This window comes from Hyperolius riggenbachi, chromosome 12 (assembly GCF_040937935.1).
Source record: "Hyperolius riggenbachi isolate aHypRig1 chromosome 12, aHypRig1.pri, whole genome shotgun sequence".
NCBI classification, from domain to species: domain Eukaryota; kingdom Metazoa; phylum Chordata; class Amphibia; order Anura; family Hyperoliidae; genus Hyperolius; species Hyperolius riggenbachi.
In genome coordinates, this window is record NC_090657.1 from 239,955,487 (window position 1) to 239,977,013 (window position 21,527).

Below are 21,527 nucleotides of genomic sequence, written 5' to 3' on the forward strand. Positions count from 1 at the left end.
TGATATTCGCCATGTAATTTATTCATGTTTGATCCACAATCAGTCTGCACGTCACCATCTTTAATACTGGCGGACATGAAAAAATCCAGACAGCACAAACTAACCACACCCCCTAACAATGCGATAGGCTAAAAGGTTGTAAAAAAAAAAAAACGATATGCATATGCACAGAGGGAGATACTGCCTGCTTGGCAGTTAAAAACAACTGTTATTTTCCACACTGCAACAAGGCTCACAGACAGGAAACTGTCAGGACCTTGGTCATGACATCACACTATGGGAGGGGTTTCACAACAATATCAGCTATACAAACAATTTTTTTGAGAAAAGATAAAGATATCTAATTGGAAAGGGGATATCCGCTACTGATTGGTATAAAGTTCAATGCTTGGTTACTGTTCCTTTTTTAAATGGTATTACAGTGTGAGTACATAAGTTGAGTGAGCGGCACTCATAAAGTCTGTAGAGTTAGTCATGGTTATCGACCCCTAATGTTCTTAGCTCAGGGTTGCTACTCATTTTGGTTTTTCACAGTATTCCCCATGAAGCAGTTTTTGAAGTTTATGCATCTATTGGTATCTAGAAAAAAAACAAAGTCTTGTAAAAGTAATACCTTTTAATGGGTAACTGATAAAGTTAAATAATGCAAGCTTTCTGGGATCTAGTCCCCTTCTTCAGGCATATTTCTAGATGTTAGCTGTAGTAAAACACTGCTGCAGGGAAATAGCAAACACCAAGATGGCAGTTGTGCTGGTTGCTGTTTAGCAGTTAGGTGTCAGGTGATCAGCAGGCTGGAGCCAGTGAGTTAGTGCAAGCAAACATGAAATCTAGCAGGTTTCTGAAGATCGTGAAGCCAAGTCAATCATGTTACATAAGGAGTCATGAATATATAAATATATAGGAGAAATAGGTCAAAAACTGCGCACAAGAATGAACCATCACCACTTTTAAATTAATGTGGGTAAAATGGACACACCAGTGGGCCAACACTTCTGTGAACCAGGACACAGCATGCAATATCTCAAAGTACTTGTTCTTAAGGGTAACTTCAAAAATGAACAAGCAAGAAAGATTTCTGAGTACAAATTTATGAAGATGTTTAAGACATTAACAAAGTTTTTAAAATTGTGGAAAGGGATTTATGACTCCTTATGTAACATGATTGACTTGGCTTCATGATCTTCAGAAACCTGCTGGATTTCATGTTTGCTTGCATGAGCTCACTGGCTCCAGCCTGCTGATCACCTGACATCTAACTGCTAAACAGCAACCAGCACAACTGCCATCTTCATGTTTGCTATTTCCCTGCATCAGTGTTTACTACAGCTAACATCTAGAAATATGCCTGAAGAAGGGGACTAGATCCCAGAAAGCTTGCATCATTTAACTTTACCAGTTATCCATTAAAAGGTATTACTTTTATAAGACTTTGTTTTTTTTCTACCTACATATATTGTTTGGCTAACATGGTACAGAAACCTTTTTACCACATGCATCTGTTGGTGAATTTCCTCGCCGTGACATGAACGGTCCTCCTTTTGTGTATGGGATGTAGCATGTTTCATCATGTTTATACATGTTAGCACAGCACTGGCTCTCCTCAGCGTGTCCCGTCGGGGTAAACTACCTACAACGCGGCGCTGTCTTCTGTTAATCCAACGGCAAGCAAGTCCCGCAGGATGAGATGTAAAATGCGGCATAATTGCTGTACACAGCTCCCTCTCCGCCCCCCGGAGCGCCTGGCACTCGGAGCAAGTGTCTGCGTTACAGGCTGAGAGGGATTACAGCCCGCTGGGCAAGAATGGGCGAGGAATTATCCGAAGTGGAGAGCCGCCCTCCGGTCTGGAGCTAGAGGAGAGCGTAAAGATAGAAACCGAGGGAGATGTCCAGCTGGGAGTCCCCCTGATGAGGTGTAAATTATGGGATATTGGAGAACAATTCAGCCCTGAGTAAGATTTTTATTCCCACAGAGGCGCTAATCTCCAAATTGGTCCTGTCCACGGACAGGGAAGCCATACCTTGCATGTGTCTGTGGAAAGGGGACGTGTGTGTGTGTGTGTGTGTGTGTGTGTGTGTGTACAGTGTGTGTGTGTGTGTGTGTATGTGTGTGTGTGTACAGTGTGTGTGTGTACAGTGTGTGTGTGTGTACAGTGTGTGTGTGTGTGTGCTCTGTGTGTGTGTGTATGTGTGTGTACAGTGTGTGTGCGTGTGTGTGTGTATATGTGTGTGTATGTGTGTGTACAGTGTGTGTGTGTGTGTGTATGTGTGTGTATGTGTGTGTGTGTGTGTGTGTGTGTGTGTGTGTGTGTGTGTGTGTGTGTGTGTGTGTGTGTGTGTGTGTATATACAGTGTGTGTGTGTGTGTATGTGTGTGTGTGTATGTGTATCTCCAAATTGGTCCTGTCCACGGACAGGGAAGCCATACCTTGCATGTGTCTGTGGAAAGGGGACGTGTGTGTGTGTGTGTGTGTACAGTGTGTGTGTGTGTGTGTGTGTGTGTGTGTACAGTGTGTGTGTGTGTGTATGTGTGTGTGTGTACAGTGTGTGTGTGTATGTGTGTGTACAGTGTGTGTGTGTGTGTGTGTGTGTGTGTGTGTATGTGTGTGTACAGTGTGTGTGTGTGTGTGTGTGTGTGTATATGTGTGTGTATGTGTGTGTACAGTGTGTGTGTGTGTGTGTGTGTATGTGTGTGTATGTGTGTGTGTACAGTGTGTGTGTGTGTACAGTGTGTGTGTACAGTGTGTGTGTGTGTGTGTGTGTGTGTGTGTGTGTATATACAGTGTGTGTGTGTACAGTGTATGTGTGTATGTGTGTGTGTGTGTGTGTGTGTGTGTGTGTGTGTGTGTGTGTGTGTGTGTGTGTGTGTGTCTTTGGATAGGGAATGTGTGCAGTGTGCGCGTGTCAGAAAAGACATACCTCCCAACTTTTTTGAGATAGGAAAAAGGGACACTAAAACCATGCCCCTGCCACACCTCCAGACATACCTCTGCCACTCCCCTAGTCATGGATACTACAAAGAATCCATAAGCAAAATATGAAGTATAAATCAAACCACACTGATCCTTCCTGGTTAATTTCCCTTCTGAAGAGAGAGGTATATGGAGGCTGCCATATTTATTTCCTTTTAAGCAATACCAGTTGCCTGGCTGCCCTGCTGATCCTCTGCCTCTAATACTATCAGCCATAGACCCTGAACAAGCATGCAGCAGATCAGGGGTGTCTGCCATTGTCAGATCTGATAAGATTAGCTTCCTGCTTGTTTCTGGTGTTATTCAGACACTACTGCAGCCAAATAGATCAGCAGGGCTGCCAGGCAACTGGTATTGTTTAACAGGAAATAAATATGGCAGCCTCCATATACCTCTCACTTGATTTGTCCTTTAACCATGTCACTGCTGGAGACAGGTGAGCCAGCAAATCGCTGTGGATCTAGAGGAGGGGGGGCGGTGAAGGTTGGCAGCACGCTATTAGCGGTGCAAACACAGCCACTGCTGACAGCAAACCGCCTCAATCTTAGAGAATTATATATTGCAAATACAAGATGTTTTCCGGTGTCATTTTTAAATGCACACTTTTTTTTTACAATTGCAGTTCTATAAAATGCCATCACAAAAACGTGCCTGTGCCAAGTCTACAAAATGATGTGCTGCCAAGCAGGAAAAACCTCCCCCTACTTAGTATGTCCTCCCAGTCTTCATTCTCCATTTCACCCACCCAGGTCTGACTCCCATTGGGCCTCGGTTTTGTCAGTATTAGAACCAAAGTTAGTCAACAGGTCTGAATAGATGGCTGACAGGGTTTTTCTTTTCATGCCTTAAAGGGAACCAGAGAGGAAGCACCCTTGTGTATTTTACCATGTATATCAGTAAGAACATTAGAGAAAACACTTACCATGCTCTCTGTTTCCTCCTCACTGCTAAAAGTGTCTGTTATCAGCTGTGATAAGAATCCCGGACTGAGCAATTAAATCTGGCTTTGCTGGGAATGATTATTGCTGAGTCATTATAGCAAAGCCACAAGGGGGCAGGCTTGGGCTTGAAATAACACCACAGAATACAGACTTAGCTATAATCTTTCTGTAGCAAAGCTAGACGGAGCAGCCTGACTTCTCAGTCGGGGATTCTTATCAGACGTGATAACAGTCAGATTACACAGAGAACAATGAAACAAAGGGCAGATTAGGTGTTTACTGTCATGTTCCCACTGATTTATAAGGTAAAATACAAGAGGGTGCTTCATCTCTGGTTCTCTTTAAAGAGGAACTTCAGCCAAACATACTCTCATAAAGTTACATTAGTTATGTTAATTAAAATAGATAGGTAATATAATCTCTTACCCACCCTGTTTTAAAAGAACAGGCAAATGTTTGTGATTTCATGAGGGCAGCCATCTTTTTGGTTGAAAGGAGGTGACAGGGAGCATGACACAGTTCCATCTGTCCTGTGTGCTGATCACCCTTCCCAGTTGCTAGGCAATGTGAATAACATAGGAAATCCCATCATGCTTTGCACAGCATCAGGGACAACAGGGAAAAAAACCCGGGCAGTTTTCTTTGATAGCTGGAGCTTAGCTAATAATGCAGCTAAAAATGATGCTTTGGTAAGAAAAACAAAGTTCTGATGCTGTGAAACTGTTAAAGAAATGCCAAGCCTTTTCAGTTCTGCTGAGTAGATTTTTAGTCCGGAGGTTCACTTTAACACTCACTAATGCGTCCATAGAGTCAGGTTATATGGGATGATTCCTGGTGGTTGAGTTTCCAACCGGCAAGGCTCTGCAATGCGAGAGACCAGGAGCCGGATGGTGCAGGATCGGCAGGTAAAATTGGTATGAGTAGGATAGTAAGTGATACTCACAAGGGTGGGCTGCACTCCTGCTACCACCGACAGGGCTTACGGGAAAGTAACCGCTCCCATTTGGTATCCCAAATCCGCTTGGCAGTTGCTGGTCGGTCGCTCTCCTCAGGTATTTGGACATGTGGTGTACCATATACTACCCCGAATTGTTGGACTACAACTGAGAAAACTTGTAGGAGGCACCCAGAAAATAACCTATCTTAGATCATAAAGTATAGGAGTAACTAGATCTTACCCCTAAAAATGGACAAACCACATGGGTAGAAATAATTGTAATGATGCACAAAAAGACAACGCGTTTCACAGGTACTGGCCCGCTTCCTCCGCTCAATAACAGTGTCTAAGTCTGTAGCAGTTGCAGGTGTGAGCGCCTCTTTTCAGGACTAGTCCAAAACCTGTCATTTTCACTACCTACTGTAAGGGAGGGTGACATAGGAAGAAAGGAACAGATTGCACAGCCAGCTCATGGTGAACCAGAATTCCTAGGAGTGTGTAAGGGGATAAAAAGGACCAAAAAGCCTTTATAATGCATTTTACTCTTGAATACATTTCATAGTTTTTTTAAACGTTACACATTTTTTGCTATAGTTGTTCTTTAAACTTGTTGAAGGCGAGTAGTGTTACCCTCAGGGGCAATATCTCAAAGCATCTTTATGTCATACCTGGCCCAAATGATCAGGTCCAGAATGGTATAAAATGCGGCAATATTGGGTGTTCCCATAGCGGGGTGAATAGCAGCCAACGATTGCGCTTTCTCAGTTTATTGCGATTTTAATAGCCAGGCTTTTCAGTATGGTCTCAATAACGAAGTTAATTGCTTCAGAGAATCTAGGGCCTCGAAGGGAAGATATCACAACCAATGCGCAAATGATCCCTGAATGGTGGCCTCAAGCACCACCGCCGGGCAGCCTCCTCTCTAGAGAACCTCCAACCAATGGTCTAATGTTATTCAAATCAAATCTTTGCAGCTTGGTATCAGACCAATCCAAATCATCAGCCACTGCCTCAGCCACTGATTGGTCCAGCTCCAAGCTGCCTGAATTTGCATAACACACAAGTAAATGGTTTGAATGAAATCTCTTTCCCTTCGATTTGAGACGCTCGTAGTAAATCAGGCCAAGTATAAGAGCGCAGTTAGCGCAGGCAGGTCCATTCATTTGCTTCTACAAGGTGTGAGCGGGTTCTGCGGAATGCATTTATAGCAATTTACATACCTTACAGTACAAAGATGCTTAAATGACTTGAAATAGAAATTCCAAACATGTTTCTAAAAAGCAATCTTGGTGAAAACGTTCCCCTCGGCAAAGACGCCTCAACGGCACCGGATAGCGGTGGTGGGTGGGGGTTACGACCGCAGGCCTGTAATGTATAGCCGGCCCCGCCGTTAGGCTGGAGTGCTGTGTTTACGTGTTTATGGTAATGTCATCCTCCAGCGTTGGCGGCACGTCGTGTCTGTACATCGGGTCGATCGGTGCTGCGTTGTGACTGCTCTGTAATACGCCGGCTCAGGTTTCCTCTCATCTCCTTTCACTACATCCTGACCTTTTGTTCCTTGCGCTGCGAGTTTTTCTGAAATACATTTTCCGTGCGCACTTCTCCCCATCGCTGCGTTTGAAATTCCTTCTCCTGCTCTGAAATTCCTTCACATGTCACGGCTTATGTATTAATCATGAGTGTTGGTGGAGACAGAGCGAGGCCTTTGCTTTCCTCTATTCGGTTTGTAAACTTGGTTAAAATCTGGGCCATCGTTGTTACGCCTCTGAGGGGCGCCGCAGACTGCGAGCTCGGGCCCGGATAGCAGGGACATGATTCAGGCCCAAAATGTTTAGATAGGGAGCAGTGCCCGCTTTCCAGTCCACTTTTCCTTTTGTTAAGACGCAGAAGAAAAAGAAAAGAGAAAAAAATCTTGAAAGTAGAACTGAAGCAAAATAATAATAATTAAAAAAAGTTTGATGCTCACCTAGGTATGTAGAGGGAGGTCTCTGGATCTCATAGACCCTCCCTGTACCTCTCACTCTTCCTTCGTTCCGGCACTGACACCCTATATTGGGCTAACTCCGTGATCTGCAAACTTGGCCCTCCAGCTGTTAAGGAACTACAAGTCCCACAATGCATTGCTTGAGTCTGACAGCCACAGTCATGATTCATAAAGGCAAATGCATTGTGGGACGTGTAGCTCCCTAACAGCCTAGAGAGCCAGGTTTGCAGATCGCTGGGCTAACTGGTTGAATATGCCTTTAGCAATCCTCTTAAGGCTTGCGTCCCAGAGTGCTTCCAAAGACTGACCGCTCCATACTCTGCATGAGCTCCATACTCTGCAGTGTTCTCCCCAGAAATTATTTACAGCTGGGTGGCATGAAATAGTAGCTGGGTGGCAAGAAAAAGTAGCCGGGTGAGATGAGAATGCAGGGCTGGTGCTTCTGTGAGCAACTCTGCTTACAGCATAGAAGGAGGTGAGCCGATGACAGCCGGGTGGTCACCAAAACTAGCCGGGTGGAGCACCCGCCTAAAAGAGCCCGGGGAGAACACTGCTCTGCAGGAGCTCCATACTCTGCAGGAGCTCCGTACTCTGCAGGAGCTCCGTACTCTGCACGAGCTCCAAACTTCCACCTTAGAAGGCACTCGGGGACACAATGGCACACGGCGGTGGAACCCAGGGACTGTGAGAAGCATGGAAAGGCTCTATAGCAGTTATGCCATAAGTCCTGCTTGGGGGCCAAGTGCGGCCTGACGAGCCATTTCTGGTGTCACCCAAAGCCCTCTACAGTTGTAAATTCCATGTGGCCCGCAGGCTGCAGCGCCATATGCATAGTAACAGCCATATGCATAGCAGCTGCCACTGTGCTATCTGCACAGGGTACATGTCCCATGGAAAAGTTTTATTTGACAAAATGTCACAGGCACAGTGTACCTAGCGGCAATCCGCACAAATTGTGTTCAGTTTCACTAGTTCCGCCCACTAGCACTCTAAAGAACGGTAATATGGCCTCTAGCCTAAAAAATTTGGAATAAGACAATCCCATCAGCTCAATTTACATGTTGTACAGGAGGCAAACCTCTGCCCCTTTTTTTAGTGACTAAAGTTTTTTGCCAGCAATGTGGAACTCAAGCATTGCATTAGCAAGAGCGTTTCCAAACCACCAGCGCTTAGAAAAGGCTGCTAGTGGGTTTCTGGCCTCAAGGAGAACCTGTTCCTCCAATTCAGTTTTTTCTTCTCTTCTTGGGGGTGGCAGGTACTCATATCTCCCCAGTAACTAACCCCCCCACCCCCAACAGTTTGGGGTGATGAAAATCTATCATGTGAATGTAATTTCAGAGTCTGCACCAGGCCGCTAGGATTGGTTGGGCGGGATATCATTCTGATAATATTTCACTTGTTTTTTTACGTGAGCGGTTAACGGGAAAATATGTCCTACCTTTCTCTTATAGACGATGTGCCTCCATACTTCAAGACTGAGCCGGTGCGGAGTCAGGTCCACCTGGAGGGCAACCGCCTGGTCCTCACCTGCATGGCGGAGGGAAGCTGGCCGCTGGAGTTTAAATGGCTGCACGACCACAAGGAGCTGACCGCCTTCTCCCTGGAGTACAGGTCTGTGCCTATCCTTACTTCCAGCCTCCTATGCACAGTACTGCTGATAACATGACTGAGAGATGTACGGAAACTAATTAGCACCCGCATGGTACATGCATTGTCAGTGAGAGTAATAGATACTCCTTACAGAAGGTTAATATGCACTACCAAAAATGCCCACCATGAAAAGTACCGTACCTGCTAATGTTGGCCACTAGAACAGGACTCTGGGTTCATGGTTCCCCATGCAATAAGTTAATATGGCACCCCCAGCTGGACTGTCTTACATTTCAATTTATGGTACTGCAGATAGTTTTTTGTTTTAGTGTGTAATTTAACCACCCTGGCGTTCTGATTAAATCGCCAGGGTGGCTGCGGTAGGGTTTTTTTTAAATAAAAAAAAAACTATTTCATGCAGCCAACTGAAAGTTGGCTGCATGAAAGCCCACTAGAGGGCGCTCCGGAGGCGATCTTCCGATCGCCTCCGGCGGCAAGAAATAACACGGAAGGCCGCAATGAGCGGCCCTCCGTGTTTCGCTTCCCTCGTCGCCATGGCGACGAGCGGAGTGACGTCATGGACGTCAGCCGACGTCCTGACGTCAGCCGCCTCCGATCCAGCCCTTAGCGCTGGCCGGAACTGTTTGTTCCGGCTACGCTGGGCTCGGGCGGCTGGGGGGACCCTCTTTCGCCGCTGCACGCGGCGGATCGCCGCGCTGCAGCGGCGATCAGGCAGCACACGCGGCTGGCAAAGTGCCGGCTGCGTGTGCTGCTTTTTATTTGGTGGAAATCGGCCCAGCAGGGCCTGAGCGGCAGCCTCTGGCGGTGTTGGACGAGCTGAGCTCGTCCAGACCGCTCAGCAGGTTAAAGGAATGGTATCGCAAATATTTTTTAAAATTTAAAATAACCGTGAACCCATATTTATAAGGAGTACATTTCTCCCATAAGTACAATGCGCTATAAATTACTTTTCTCCTATGTTCCTGTCATTTAAAGCAGGTTGTAAAAATCTGACATGTTTTAGACTAGTCCATCTCCTCATGGGGGTTCTCCGGTATTTCCATTATTTTTTACAATAGTTCTCCCTTGAAACGATCTATACTAATATATTGGCCGGGCGGCTGCCTACTCAGTTGCACACAATTTTGGCATTTGGAGAGAGTAACTGCTGTCAACAGAATCCATCATGGAGAGATGGACTAGTCCAAAACATGACAGAGTTTGGGCTGGTGCACACCAGAGGGGTTCATGTGCATTTTTTTTAAAAACGCTTGGGGATAGAAAACCGTTTGGCTAATGATAGTGAATGGACTGGTGTACACCAGAGCGGTTCGTTTTTTCCACAAACACAAACTCGGGGGCTGCAGCATTTTTTTGATTTCTGCCTCAATGTAAAGTATAGGAAAAGTTGAAACCGCTCTGAAAAACGCTTCAGTTCGCTTCGGTTTTGTTACAGAAGCTGTTCAGTAACAGCTTTACTGTAACAATATATGACATCTGCTACACAAAAATGCTCCCAAAAACTCTAGGCATGTTTAGAAAACATGCTCCAAAAACCTCTAGCGTTTTGCAAAAACAAGGAACACCAAGAGCCCCAATAGTGTAATATGTACTGGTAAATGGTTACTAGATAGAGTAAATATTAATACTCACAAACCAGGGTTACCATTAGGCAACCACTGTAAAGGCAGGTGGGGAGATTTTCCTGACCCCACTCAGGAATAAGAAGTCGCTCTCTGTAGATGAGAAAAAGGGGGTTCAACCCTCCAACCAGGGTGGACTCAATATTATGCAGGAGAACAGAGGTGCCAAAAGGATAAAAGGAAGCTAAATGAGCTTAAAAACCTAATTCTTGGTAAATAGAGGAGGAAGTGGTGGACTTACCTCCTCCAAGTAGACACACAACCACTGTAGTAAAGACAGTCAATATAATTTATTTATGAACTCCAAATATGCAACGCGTTTCGCAGGTTTGATCCCGCTTCATCAGGCAATAACAACGGAGCAACAGCTTATGTGGTCAGGTGCCTGGCTCTTCTACTGACCACATATGCTGTTGTCCCGTTGTTATTGCCTGATGAAGCCGGATCAAACCTGCGAAACGCGTTGCATATTTGGAGTTAATAAATAAAATATATAGACTGTCTTTTACTACAGTCGTTGTGTGTCTACTTGGAGGAGGTAAGTCCACCACTACCTCCTCTATTTACCAAGAATTTGGTTTTTAAGCTCATTTCTCCAGCGTTTTGCAGATCTGCTAGAGGTTTTGGTGTGCACTGAGCCTTTCACTGCCTACTGTAATTGACAGGAACATAGTAGAAAAGTAATTGATAGTGCATTTTAATCTGGGAAAAATGTACTTCTTAAACACATGCATTTTATTTTTTTAGTGGTAGTTGTCAAATCAGTGACAAATAATAAGCAATACAAGTTGGTGCAGTTGTACATTAAACAGTATTATTCATTTTTTTTCTTTTTAATCTTTGTATTGTGCTGTAAAAACCAATACAATTAATAAAGTAAAATTAAACGAGTGGTTTGACAGTGTAGTAAAAACAAAAAAACGCGTGAAAATATACGGAAACGCGCAATGAGATGCACTGACAAATGCATGTGTGTTTACGTGCAGTTTAATGCATTTCAGACGCATTTACTAGTGTGAATGAGCCCTTAGCCTCCCTGGCGGTATCCCCGAGTCAGGCTTGGTGTGGTAAAAAGCAGCCAGAAGCGGTATCCCCGAGCCTGACTCGTGGTGGCCGCCGGGAGGTCAATGCAGAGCATAGCATGCAGCAGGCATTTTAGCTCTCCTCCCGGGGGATCCAGACGCCAGCAGCCAATCTCCTTCCTGTTCCTGGAGGCTGGGCATTCCCCTGGTGAGATCGCTGTCTGTTGTCATGATGATCTCACTACAGGGTTACAGTGTCACCCGGAGGACGTAGGGAGAACTGCAGCACTGCATCCCAGAGAGGTGAGTAAGGCGGGGGCTGCTGCAGATCTCTCTAGCAGCATGATTTTTTTTCCCCCGGTTTTAGGGTCTTAAAGAGAGTCTGAAGTCTAAGAAAAATCCTCTTTTTACTTGACATTTATGTTAAGCAATATGTGCAGAGATAAAATGCAGCATTCCCGTGGCAGAACGATGTCATTAAATCCCCCAAATCCCGGGGCAAAATTCCACGACTTTCCAGGTTGTGGATTTTGCTGCCCGGGGAGGCAGAGCTTACTGCTGTAGCTCCGCCTCCAGTCGCTTCAATCTCTGCGGATCTCCGCCTCTCCCCCGCCCCTCTCAGTGAAAGAAGACTGAGGGGGCTGGAGACGGCGGAGTTCTGTGGAGATTGACGCGAGCAGAGGCGGGGCTACTGCACAAAGCTCTGCCTCTACCAGGAAGGAGCCCTGGATTTGCCTTGGGGATTCGGAGGGTTTCAATTACATAGTTCTGCCACGGGATAGCAACGTTTTATCTCTGCACATATTGCTTAACATAAAATCCAGAAATAATCATACCGCCAGGGAGGTTAAAGAAAAATCATGAGCTTCCGGTTAATGAGCCTACTTTTGACTCTCTTCCTGTTGGCAATGGGGGGGGGGGGGGGGGGGTACACTGCGATGGTTCTGTTTGTAGCATGACAGTTTTACAATTAGGTTGATGTGTACAGCTAGTTACCGTTTGTGCTTTTAGTGGGTAAAAAAAAAAATGACATAAAATTGTATCAGAAACAGACGTAATAGATGCCGATGTAAATATATTGTCTGTAAATGAAAATGGATTCTCAAGGTCACTTTAGAGTTCAGAGGCCTTTATAGAAGCACTTAGCTTGTGCCTTCCAAAGCATGTTTAATCATATTACACCTTTCATTACATAGAGCACAGAAGGGCGCTTAGCACGGCACACAGCGCATTCTGCTGCAGAACATCGCAGCTCAGACATTCAGCTCTCAAAGCAGACCTGTGACGCAAAGAAATACATACTGTATATACTTGAGTATAAGTCTAGAAATGTAGGTCTGATTCACTACATAAAAGTATAGGGGGCGACTTATACACGAGTCACAGGCAACACTGAGCGCACTGAGTAATGTGCGTACTAATAGTGACATTCCTATTTGCAGCAATGTACCCAGTGGTAAGAGATACTGTGAGGAGGGGAAATGCCAAACAAACACAGGTATGACAGTCCTGGCCACAACAATTACCAAGGAAAGGGAGGGGGAAATACTGGGCTGCATAAAAGGAAGTGAATAATTGCTGCACTTGGGGGCTTGGTGGAGGTATTGGCTGCACTTAAAGAGACTCTGTAACAACAAAAACCTCCCCTGGGGGGTACTCACCTCGGGTGGGGGAAGCCTCCGGATCCTAATGAGGCTTCCCACGCCGTCCTCTGTCCCACGGGGGTCTCGCTGCTGCCCTCTGAACAGCCGGCGACAGAGCCGACTGTAGCTTCAATATTTACCTTTGCTGGCTCCAGCGGGGGCGCTGTGGCGACTTTCGGCACGGAAATAGACGGAAATACCCGATCTCCGTCGGGTCCGCTCTACTGCGCAGGCGCCGGAAACTTGCGCCTGCGCAGTAGAGCAGACCCGACGGCGATCGGGTATTTCCGCCTACTTCGGCGCCGAGAGGCATCAGAGCGCCTGCGCAGGAGCCAGGAAGGTAAATATTGCGTCACGGCTGTACGGAGGGCTACAGCGAGACCCCCGAGGGACGCAGGACGGCGTGGGAAGCCTCATAAGGATCCTGAGGCTTCCCCCACCCGAGGTGAGTACCCCCCAGGGGCCGTTTTGTCGTTACAGTTCCTCTTTAAGGGACATGAGGGGTTAACGGCTGCAATACTGTATGCAGTGCAGTCATTAACCTCTCCCAAACCCCAATAGCAGATATTAACTTTGCTTGGTAGACTTATTCTTGAGTCAGTAAAAAAAACTCCAGCTTAACCTCCTTAGCGTTCTGCCAGACACTGTGTTGGGCATACCGCTTATGGCCCCAGGAGTCCCCCATGCATAATGAATGCGATCAAATGGGTGTAAAATGTTTAGCTAGCACTAGGCAAGCTAGTACAAGTGTCCAGCTCCCCCTGATTGCTGCTGATCCCCCCCCCCCCCCCCCCCCCGATCCCTCTGTTTATACACTACCCAGCCTGGATACAGCGATCGCGCTGCCTCCCTGCACAGCTCCAGTCTCTCTATGGGAAAGATCGGGTTTGCGCCTGATGTCGGCGACGTCATGTGCGATCCTCCCCATAGTGAAGACCGGAGCTGTGCGGGGGGAGCTGGACACTTGTACTAGCTAGCCTAGTGCTAGCTAAACATTTTACACCCATTTCACCGCATTAATTAACTTGGGGACACAAACTGGCAAAACCTAAGTGGGTTGAATAGTGGAGTCGACTTGTACATGAGGTCAACTTGTCTTCGAGTATATACTGTAATCAGTATCGGCAGCTTCTCTCGTCCTCCTCTCCCCCACCGCTGCGTGCTTTGGCCCTCTCCTTCCGATACAGGAAAAAAGGCCGCAGGAGTCCTTACGGAAGAAAGAGCGCCCCATCGGCGCCAATGTTTACAGCCGTGATTAGCCGCACACAAGGGAAATCTGGGTGCACGGCGGTGGCTGCTATCAGGTGCCTGCCGGCGCCGTAATTTCCCCTTTTTGCTGCAAATCGCGGCTACTTTGCCACAAAGCAGCTCCGCTCCCGCTATGCAATGCCACACTTTGCATTTCCACAAACCCCGGCGCCGGTGATTGCATCGGGTGCCTGCGGATGCGGAAATCTTTAATGATGGCTATCAATTGGGTGCTTAGCCTCGGTAACATGGCCATTTATGGTACTATCTCCTGAACGATTGGATCGGGGACCTTTATCGGTGATGAACAATCGTTCTATCGGTCTGAATTTATGAACCATTATTTTAGTCTGATTGGAGGGCTCATTATTTTTCCCCTCTGTTGGTGGGCCTGAATGATCGTTTCCAATCGATCGCAATGATTGAACAGTCAGTCGTTCAGGAAATTGGATCATTAATGGGCACCTTAAAGTGAACCCGATGTGAAAGGATGCCATATTTCCTTCCCTTTTAAACAATACCAGTTCCCAGGCAGCCATGCTGGTCTATTTGGCTGCAGTAGTGTCTTGAGCCAAACCAGAAACCAGCGTGTAGCTAATCCTTTCAGATCTGACAATAATATCAGAAACACCTGATCTGCTGCATGCTTGTTCAAGGGCTATGGCTAAAAGTATTAGAGGCAGAGGATCAGCAGGACAGCCAGGCAACTGGTATTGCTTAAAATATCCCTTTCCTCTCAGGTTTTCACTCCAGTGAAAATAATGTAATAAAAAGTGCTTCATTTTTACAATAATTATGTATAAATGATTTAGTTAGTGTTTGGCCATTGTAAAACCTTTCCTCTCCCTGATGTACAATCTGACATTTATCACATGGTGACATTTTTACTGCTGGCAGGTGATGTCAGTGGAAGGAGATGCTGATTGCTTTTTTGGCAGTTGGAAACAGCTGTTATTTCCCACAATGCAAAAAGGCTCCCACAGTGTGATGTCAGCACCATGGTCATGACATCACACTGTGGGAGGGGTTTCACCACAATATCAGTCATACAGCGCCCCCTGATGATCCGTTTGTGAAAAGGAATAGATTTCCCATGTAAAAGGGGGTATCAGCTACTGATTGGGATGAAGTTTAATCCTTGGTCACAGTTTCTCTTTAAGTGTTGTATTTACAGCATGAGTTGCCATTGCTGAACCATTTTTTTTCGCCACTACAATTTACATCGACCATTCTAGCTATTGGCATTGCTTGTGTATTTGTTACCAGTTCCGGCGTTTGTGTCTGTAGGCTGCGCGGGTTTATGTGCCTGCGGGTCATTATTAGTTATTACTCTTGCGGCGTGAGCTCTTTAGGTAACACACCTTGTTGTGCAGACATTATTACGCTTGTAATTGACCTGATATTTGTTGGCGTCCTGCATTGGCGTTCTCGGGGGGGAAAGCGTGTGGCAGAAAAGTCTCACAGATGCCTCAATAAATGACACGTATTATCGCTAACGTCTGTCACCTTTCTGTCGGCACACCTCGCCCGCTGTGACGATCTGCCTTCTATTGACTGTCGGGGGAGGGGGGGGGGGGGGGAAGGTGTTTATTCCTGGAATATAAAGAGCGTACATCGGTTTTTGATCTACGATTAACTTAATCCAAGTTCGTTGGTAAGGTAATTGCAGACAACTTGTGATGGTTGTTTGTAAAGGGAGCGTCAGTCCATTCAAAGTGGGATCATTTAGTGGCGGAAGTTGTGTACTTGTATAGATGTATTAAATCAGTCCCAAATATCTCCCTCACCATTTATTCAAACATAATGGCCTCGATTCACAAAGCGGTGATAACCCAGTTATCACGCCTAAAATACTTTAGGCGTGATGACCTTTTCACCACTGAGTTATCACCGCTTTTTCCTGCTCTTCGCGCGAAGTTACCGCGCGCAAAGTCCCATAGGGTTTAATGGGAGCTTCGCGTGAAGCGTCGGGTGCTGCGCGCGCACTTACGCGCGTACGCGCGGTAACTTCGCGCGAGTTTCTTCTTATCATGCCTAAAGTGAGTTTAGGCGTGATAAGGGCCTTTTCACCAGCGTGCAAACACTTTGCACCGCTTGGTGAATCAAGCCCAATGTGTCAATGAATTTACTCTCCTAAAGAGATATGAGAACCCCTTAACTATCTGTTTATTGACCCTTCTCCACAACAGCCTATGTACTTTGTGTTCTACACAACAGCTGCAATATCTCTACATCCCTGTGTGACAGCTTTAGTCACGTGATGTAGATCTAATATCTCTACATCCCTATGTGACAGCTTTAGTCACATGTATTGTAGCTCTAATATCTCTACATACCTGTGTGACGGCTAAAGTCACATGTAGTGTAGGTCTAATATCTCTACATCCCTGTGTGACCGCTTTAGTCACATGTAGTGTAGGTCTAATATCTCTACATCCCTGTGTGACCGCTTTAGTCACATGTAATGTAGGTCTAATATCTCTACATCCCTGTGTGACCGCTTTAGTCACATGTAGTGTAGGTCTAATATCTCTACATCTCTATGTGATAGCTTTAGTCACATGTAGTGTAGATCTAATAACTCTACATTCCTGTGTGATAGCTTTAGTCACATGTAGTGTAGATCTAATATCTCTATATCTCTACATCCCTATGTGATAGCTGCAGTCACATGTAGTGTAGATCTAATATCTCTACATCCCTATATGATAGATCTACAGTACATGTGTCTAAAGCAAATATCCCTACATCCCTGTGTGATAGTTGTAGTCACATGTATTGTAGATTTAATATCTCTACATCCCTGTGTAAAGTTGGTCATACACCTGTCGATCTGCCGTCAGATCGACCACCAGATGGAATCTGATTGGAGAGGGATCTGATGCCTGCACACACACTGCAGACAGATAAAGATTTCCAATAGATTCCAGCATGAAATTGTCCCAGCCAATTACTGCCTCTTCCGATAACCCAGCGTGTGTATGGCAGCCCCGACACCCCCTGACCACTCGTACAGTAATCGGCCTGGCGGATCACTTCGGCCAAGCAACCGGAGATAGCACTGTCCTCCGCTTCTTCCTGCGGCCCTCACGCGCAACATCACTCCAACATGTCATGCCCCCCCCCCCCCCCCCCCACCGGCACCCAGCAGAATTCAGAAACATAAGTGTTTCATAAAACCACAAATGCTATTTCTAACCTTCAGTACGTTTTCTGCTGTCTCACCCAGCCATATGAAAAATGTTTATATAGCTGGATGAGATAGAAGAAAAAAAAATTCAAAGTCCTCATCTCTGCTCTTATGAAACCTTTCTGTTTTAGGATATAATGCTAGAACCATATACACGGATTCACAACAGGGTCACGTCAATGTTTACAACTGGAGTTTTTGTTTTTAAAGTAAACCCGAGGTGAGAGTGATATGGAGGCTGCCATATTTATTTCCTTTTAAGCAATACCGGTTGCCTGGCTGTCCCGCTGATCCTTTGCCTCTAATACATTTAGCCATAGCCCCTGAACAAGCATGCAGCTGATCAGGTGTTTCTGACAATATTGTCAGACTTGAAAGGAAACCAATATGGCAGCCTCCATATCACTCTCACCTCGGGTTCACTTTCAATACAATTCCAGGCAATTAGCAGAACCCTTCCTGCAAAGAGGAAAGCAGCTGCTATAATTGGCTGAGCAGAGTGGGCAGTGTGTGGATGTGTTGGCGGATCTTCTGCCTCTCTGTCGGATTGAATTGATCTGGATCTGAGCGCTGACACAATTCCGAGGAGATATTCTGCGGTGACAGCAGAGCTGCAGACAAACGTCCTATTGATTTCAAAGTCTCTTGTCTTTGAGAAAAAGTAAATTAAATTTCCTCTGAATTTTCCCATGTTTCTCTGGCTGGAAACCAGAGTCTGCATGAGTGGCGGACGTCGCAAGCGGTCCTTTCATATACGATATTGCAGATAGGCAGCCTATGAAGAAAGTCAGCTTTTTCAAGAATAGGGAACTCCAGATACAGGGGGGCCACTACTCTCATACAGGTTCCGGTCATAGTTTGTAAGCTGAATTCACTTGTACTTTAAGCCCTGTGTTAAAGTGAACCTCCGGACTAAAAATCTTCTCAGCAGCACTGAAAAGGCCTGGTGTTTCTTTAACAGTTTCACAGCATCAGAACTTTGTTTCTCTTATACAAGCCTCATTTTTAGCTGCACAGAAGAAAACTGCCCGGGCTTTTTCCCCCTGATGCTGTGCAAAGCATGATGGGATTTCTGATGTTGTTGTTCTTGTTCTGCTGTTTTGGTGCAATTTTTTTTTTTTTTACATTTTGAATGTGACATTTGAAGCCTAGCGTGTGCAGCTGGGAGGGGTTATCAGGACACAGGACAGTTGGAACTGTCTCCTGCTCCTTGTCACCTCCTTTCAACCAAAAAGATGGCTGCCCCCATGACAAAGATGGCAGCCCCCATGAATCACAAACATTTGCCTGTTCTTTTAAAACCGGGTGGGTAAGAGATTATATTACCTATCTATTCTAATTAACATAACTTGACATAACATAACCTAATGACAGTATGTTTGTTTAGGCTGAAGTTCCCCTTTAAGTATGGATGATCAATGACAGGCAAATATTTCTGAGATTATGCCATTTTTATACAGATATAGGCAGCTTGAAAAAGGACCACTCAATTTAAACCTGGGTTTGAATTGATTGGTCCATTTTCAAACCGCTTACATTTGCATAGAAAATTACATACATTTGCATCAACTCGGGATAATTTGCATCTCTTTGATGTGGTGGCCACACACCATACAATTTTTAAAATTTATTTTCAATTCAAGAATTACAATCTCTCTTTCTGACTGATTGTGACATTTAAAAATATCAGACCAGTGTACCACACACCTGTGTTCAGTTTTCACAATTCTGAAAAAAGGATAAACACTGAAAAAATTGCTCGAGTTTCTACATTCATACATTGACAATCAACCCTACACCAGGAAGCAGGAAATTTGGGCGCCTGAGGCAGGTGGACAAAAAGGGCGCCGCCATTCACTCCCATAATAAATATCGTTTAATGGGCGCCCAACAGGAAAAAAGGGCGCCGGAGAAAAATAACGTTTTATAAGCGGCGCCCGGAGACTTTTAATGTTTTATAACTGCTTCTCATGATTACACATTATTTTATGATTTATAATTTTTTAAACATTATTTTTAAACGAAAAACAGTACAATATTTTTTAAAACGTTATTAATGCTTATCACAGGGGGGTCTTAGGGTTAGGCACCACCAGGGGGGGTCTTAGGGTTAGGCACCACCAGGGGGGTCTTAGGTTTAGGCACCACTAGGGGGGGTCTTAGGTTTAGGCACCACCAGGGGGGTCTTAGGTTTAGGCACCACCAGGGGGCGTCTTAGGTTTAGGCACCACCAGGGGGTCTTAGGGTTAGGCGCCACCGGTGGGGTCTTAGGGTTAGGCACCACCAGGGGGTCTTAGGTTTAGGCACCACCAGGGGGGGTCTTAGGGTTAGGCACCACCAGGGGGGTCTTAGGGTTAGGCACCACCAGGGGGTCTTAGGTTTAGGCACCAACAGGGGGGTCTTAGGTTTAGGCACCACCAGGGGGGTCTTAGGTTTAGGCACCACCAGGGGGGTCTTAGGTTTAGGCACCACCAGGGGGGTCTTAGGTTTAGGCACCACCAGGGGGGTCTTAGGGTTAGGCACCACCAGGGGGTCTTAGGTTTAGGCACCAACAGGGGGTCTTAGGTTTAGGCACCACCAGGGGGGTCTTAGGTTTAGGCACCACCAGGGGGGTCTTAGGTTTAGGCACCACCAGGGGGGTCTTAAGTTTAGGCACCACCAGGGGGGGTCTTAGGTTTAGGCACCACCAGGGGGGTCTAGGGATTAGGGGTAGGTACAGGGAGGGTTCTGTGTGAAAGTAGGGTTAGGTATAGCTTTAGTAACATTCTTATTAATGTTTTATAAAACATTATAAATTTCACTTTTTAAACAGGGAAGATTAACGTTTTTACAATTGCCGATTTCATACACATTATTTTATGATTTATAACTTTATAAAACATGATTTTTAAACGAAATATAGCACAATTTTTTTTTAACGTTCTTCATGCTTATCGTTTAAAACCTGTGCGCCCTTTTTTCCCGGCGCCCTTTTTTAACGTACGCCTATACCATTCAGTTTAAAAAAAAAATTGGTAAAAAATCTGCCACTCCTGATCAACATATTTTCAAGAAAAAAAAAAAAAAAAGTAGGAAATCTGATCAGGTATCTCGTTCGAATGGAAAAATAAAAAAGCTTTCATTTTTTTTGTTTTTATCAAATTGCTGTAAAATCGTTTGATTTATTGAATAGTGTGTGGCCACCATTATAAGTTGGGTTGAGGAACGTAGATAAATGATTTACTCTTGGCCAACTTTGAAAACAACAAATAAACACAATTCCTGACTCCAGGCGATAGTCAGATAAAATCCCTGGGAATTACCTAGTGATTATAGCCAATCATATTCTTCCATGCAAGGAAAGCATCTAAGCCGCCTCCCCCTTATACTCAGATATAGAATTGGCCATAACTACTTCATGTGGTAATGCGTTTCACATTTTAACCACTTTTGCTGTAAAGAACCTTTTTCTAAATAAATGGCTGAAACTTCTTTCCTCCATGCGCAGATCATGTCCTCTCAGGGGCGTAACAATAGATACTGCAAGGGATGCAGCCGCAGGGGGGCCCAGAAGCCACAAGGGGCCCATTCCTGAGAGACTGACAGATAAGGTTAAGGAGAGAAAAAACGTTCTGCTCTTTGCACAATTGTTCTAATGACTGCATCTGCTCAGCCACTGATAAGGAATCGTACAAAGTTTTGCAGGCAAAGATTTGTAGACAGTCTCTATTCAGTCTTTAGCAGGGTCTTGTGTACAGCACTGTTCTACCCCCAAGCCTTTCTATCCCTCTCCAAGGTGGGAGGGGTCCCAAATCCAAAGTTTTGCAGGGGGGCCCAGTGATTTCTAGTTACGTCCCTGTGTCCTCTACTTCCTTTGAGAAGGCCTAGGGACAAAAAGCTCATCCGCCAAGCTTTTATATTGCCCTCTGATGTATTTATACATGTTAATTAGATCTCCTCTAAGGCATCTTTCCTCCAGACTAAAAAAGCCCAGTTTATCTAACCTTTCTTGGTAAGTGAGACCTTCTATCCCTTGTATCAGTTTTGTTGCTCGTCTCTGCACCTTCCTGTAATGTGGTGCCCAGAACTGAACTCCATACTCCCAATATTATTGCCTCTACCACCACCAACAGATTTTACCGCCGAAAACAGTACAAAGCAACGCACAGTCGCACACCACTGTGCCCCGTACCAATAGCAAAAAATAAATGTCCTGCTCCAATCAATGAGGCTGACCTCTAGCCTACTCCGTGTTGGTAAAAGCACTAGGAACAGATTCAATCTAAATGAATATCTCCGTGTTGGAAAGTCACCGGCTCGGCCCACTCCTGATTGTGAAAAAAGCCAGAAAGATGCTGTGTTGTCAGCGGGTGTTTAGCAAG

The 21,527-nt window shown here is 45.4% G+C and overlaps 1 protein-coding gene across 19 annotated transcripts in view; it reads left to right on the top strand.

The window, feature by feature from the left end:
- Nucleotides 1–21,527, top strand: part of SDK2 (sidekick cell adhesion molecule 2) — a 1,552,195-nt gene that overhangs the window by 989,207 nt on the left and 541,461 nt on the right. For 18 of the 19 annotated variants that reach the window (XM_068263131.1, XM_068263129.1, XM_068263132.1 and 15 more), the window contains one exon: nt 8,282–8,441. In XM_068263131.1, coding sequence (XP_068119232.1) covers nt 8,282–8,441 — 160 coding nt within the window. Of the gene's footprint in view, nt 1–1,271; nt 1,411–8,281; nt 8,442–21,527 lie in introns of those variants that run through there. The other variant, XM_068263138.1, reaches the window with a different exon arrangement.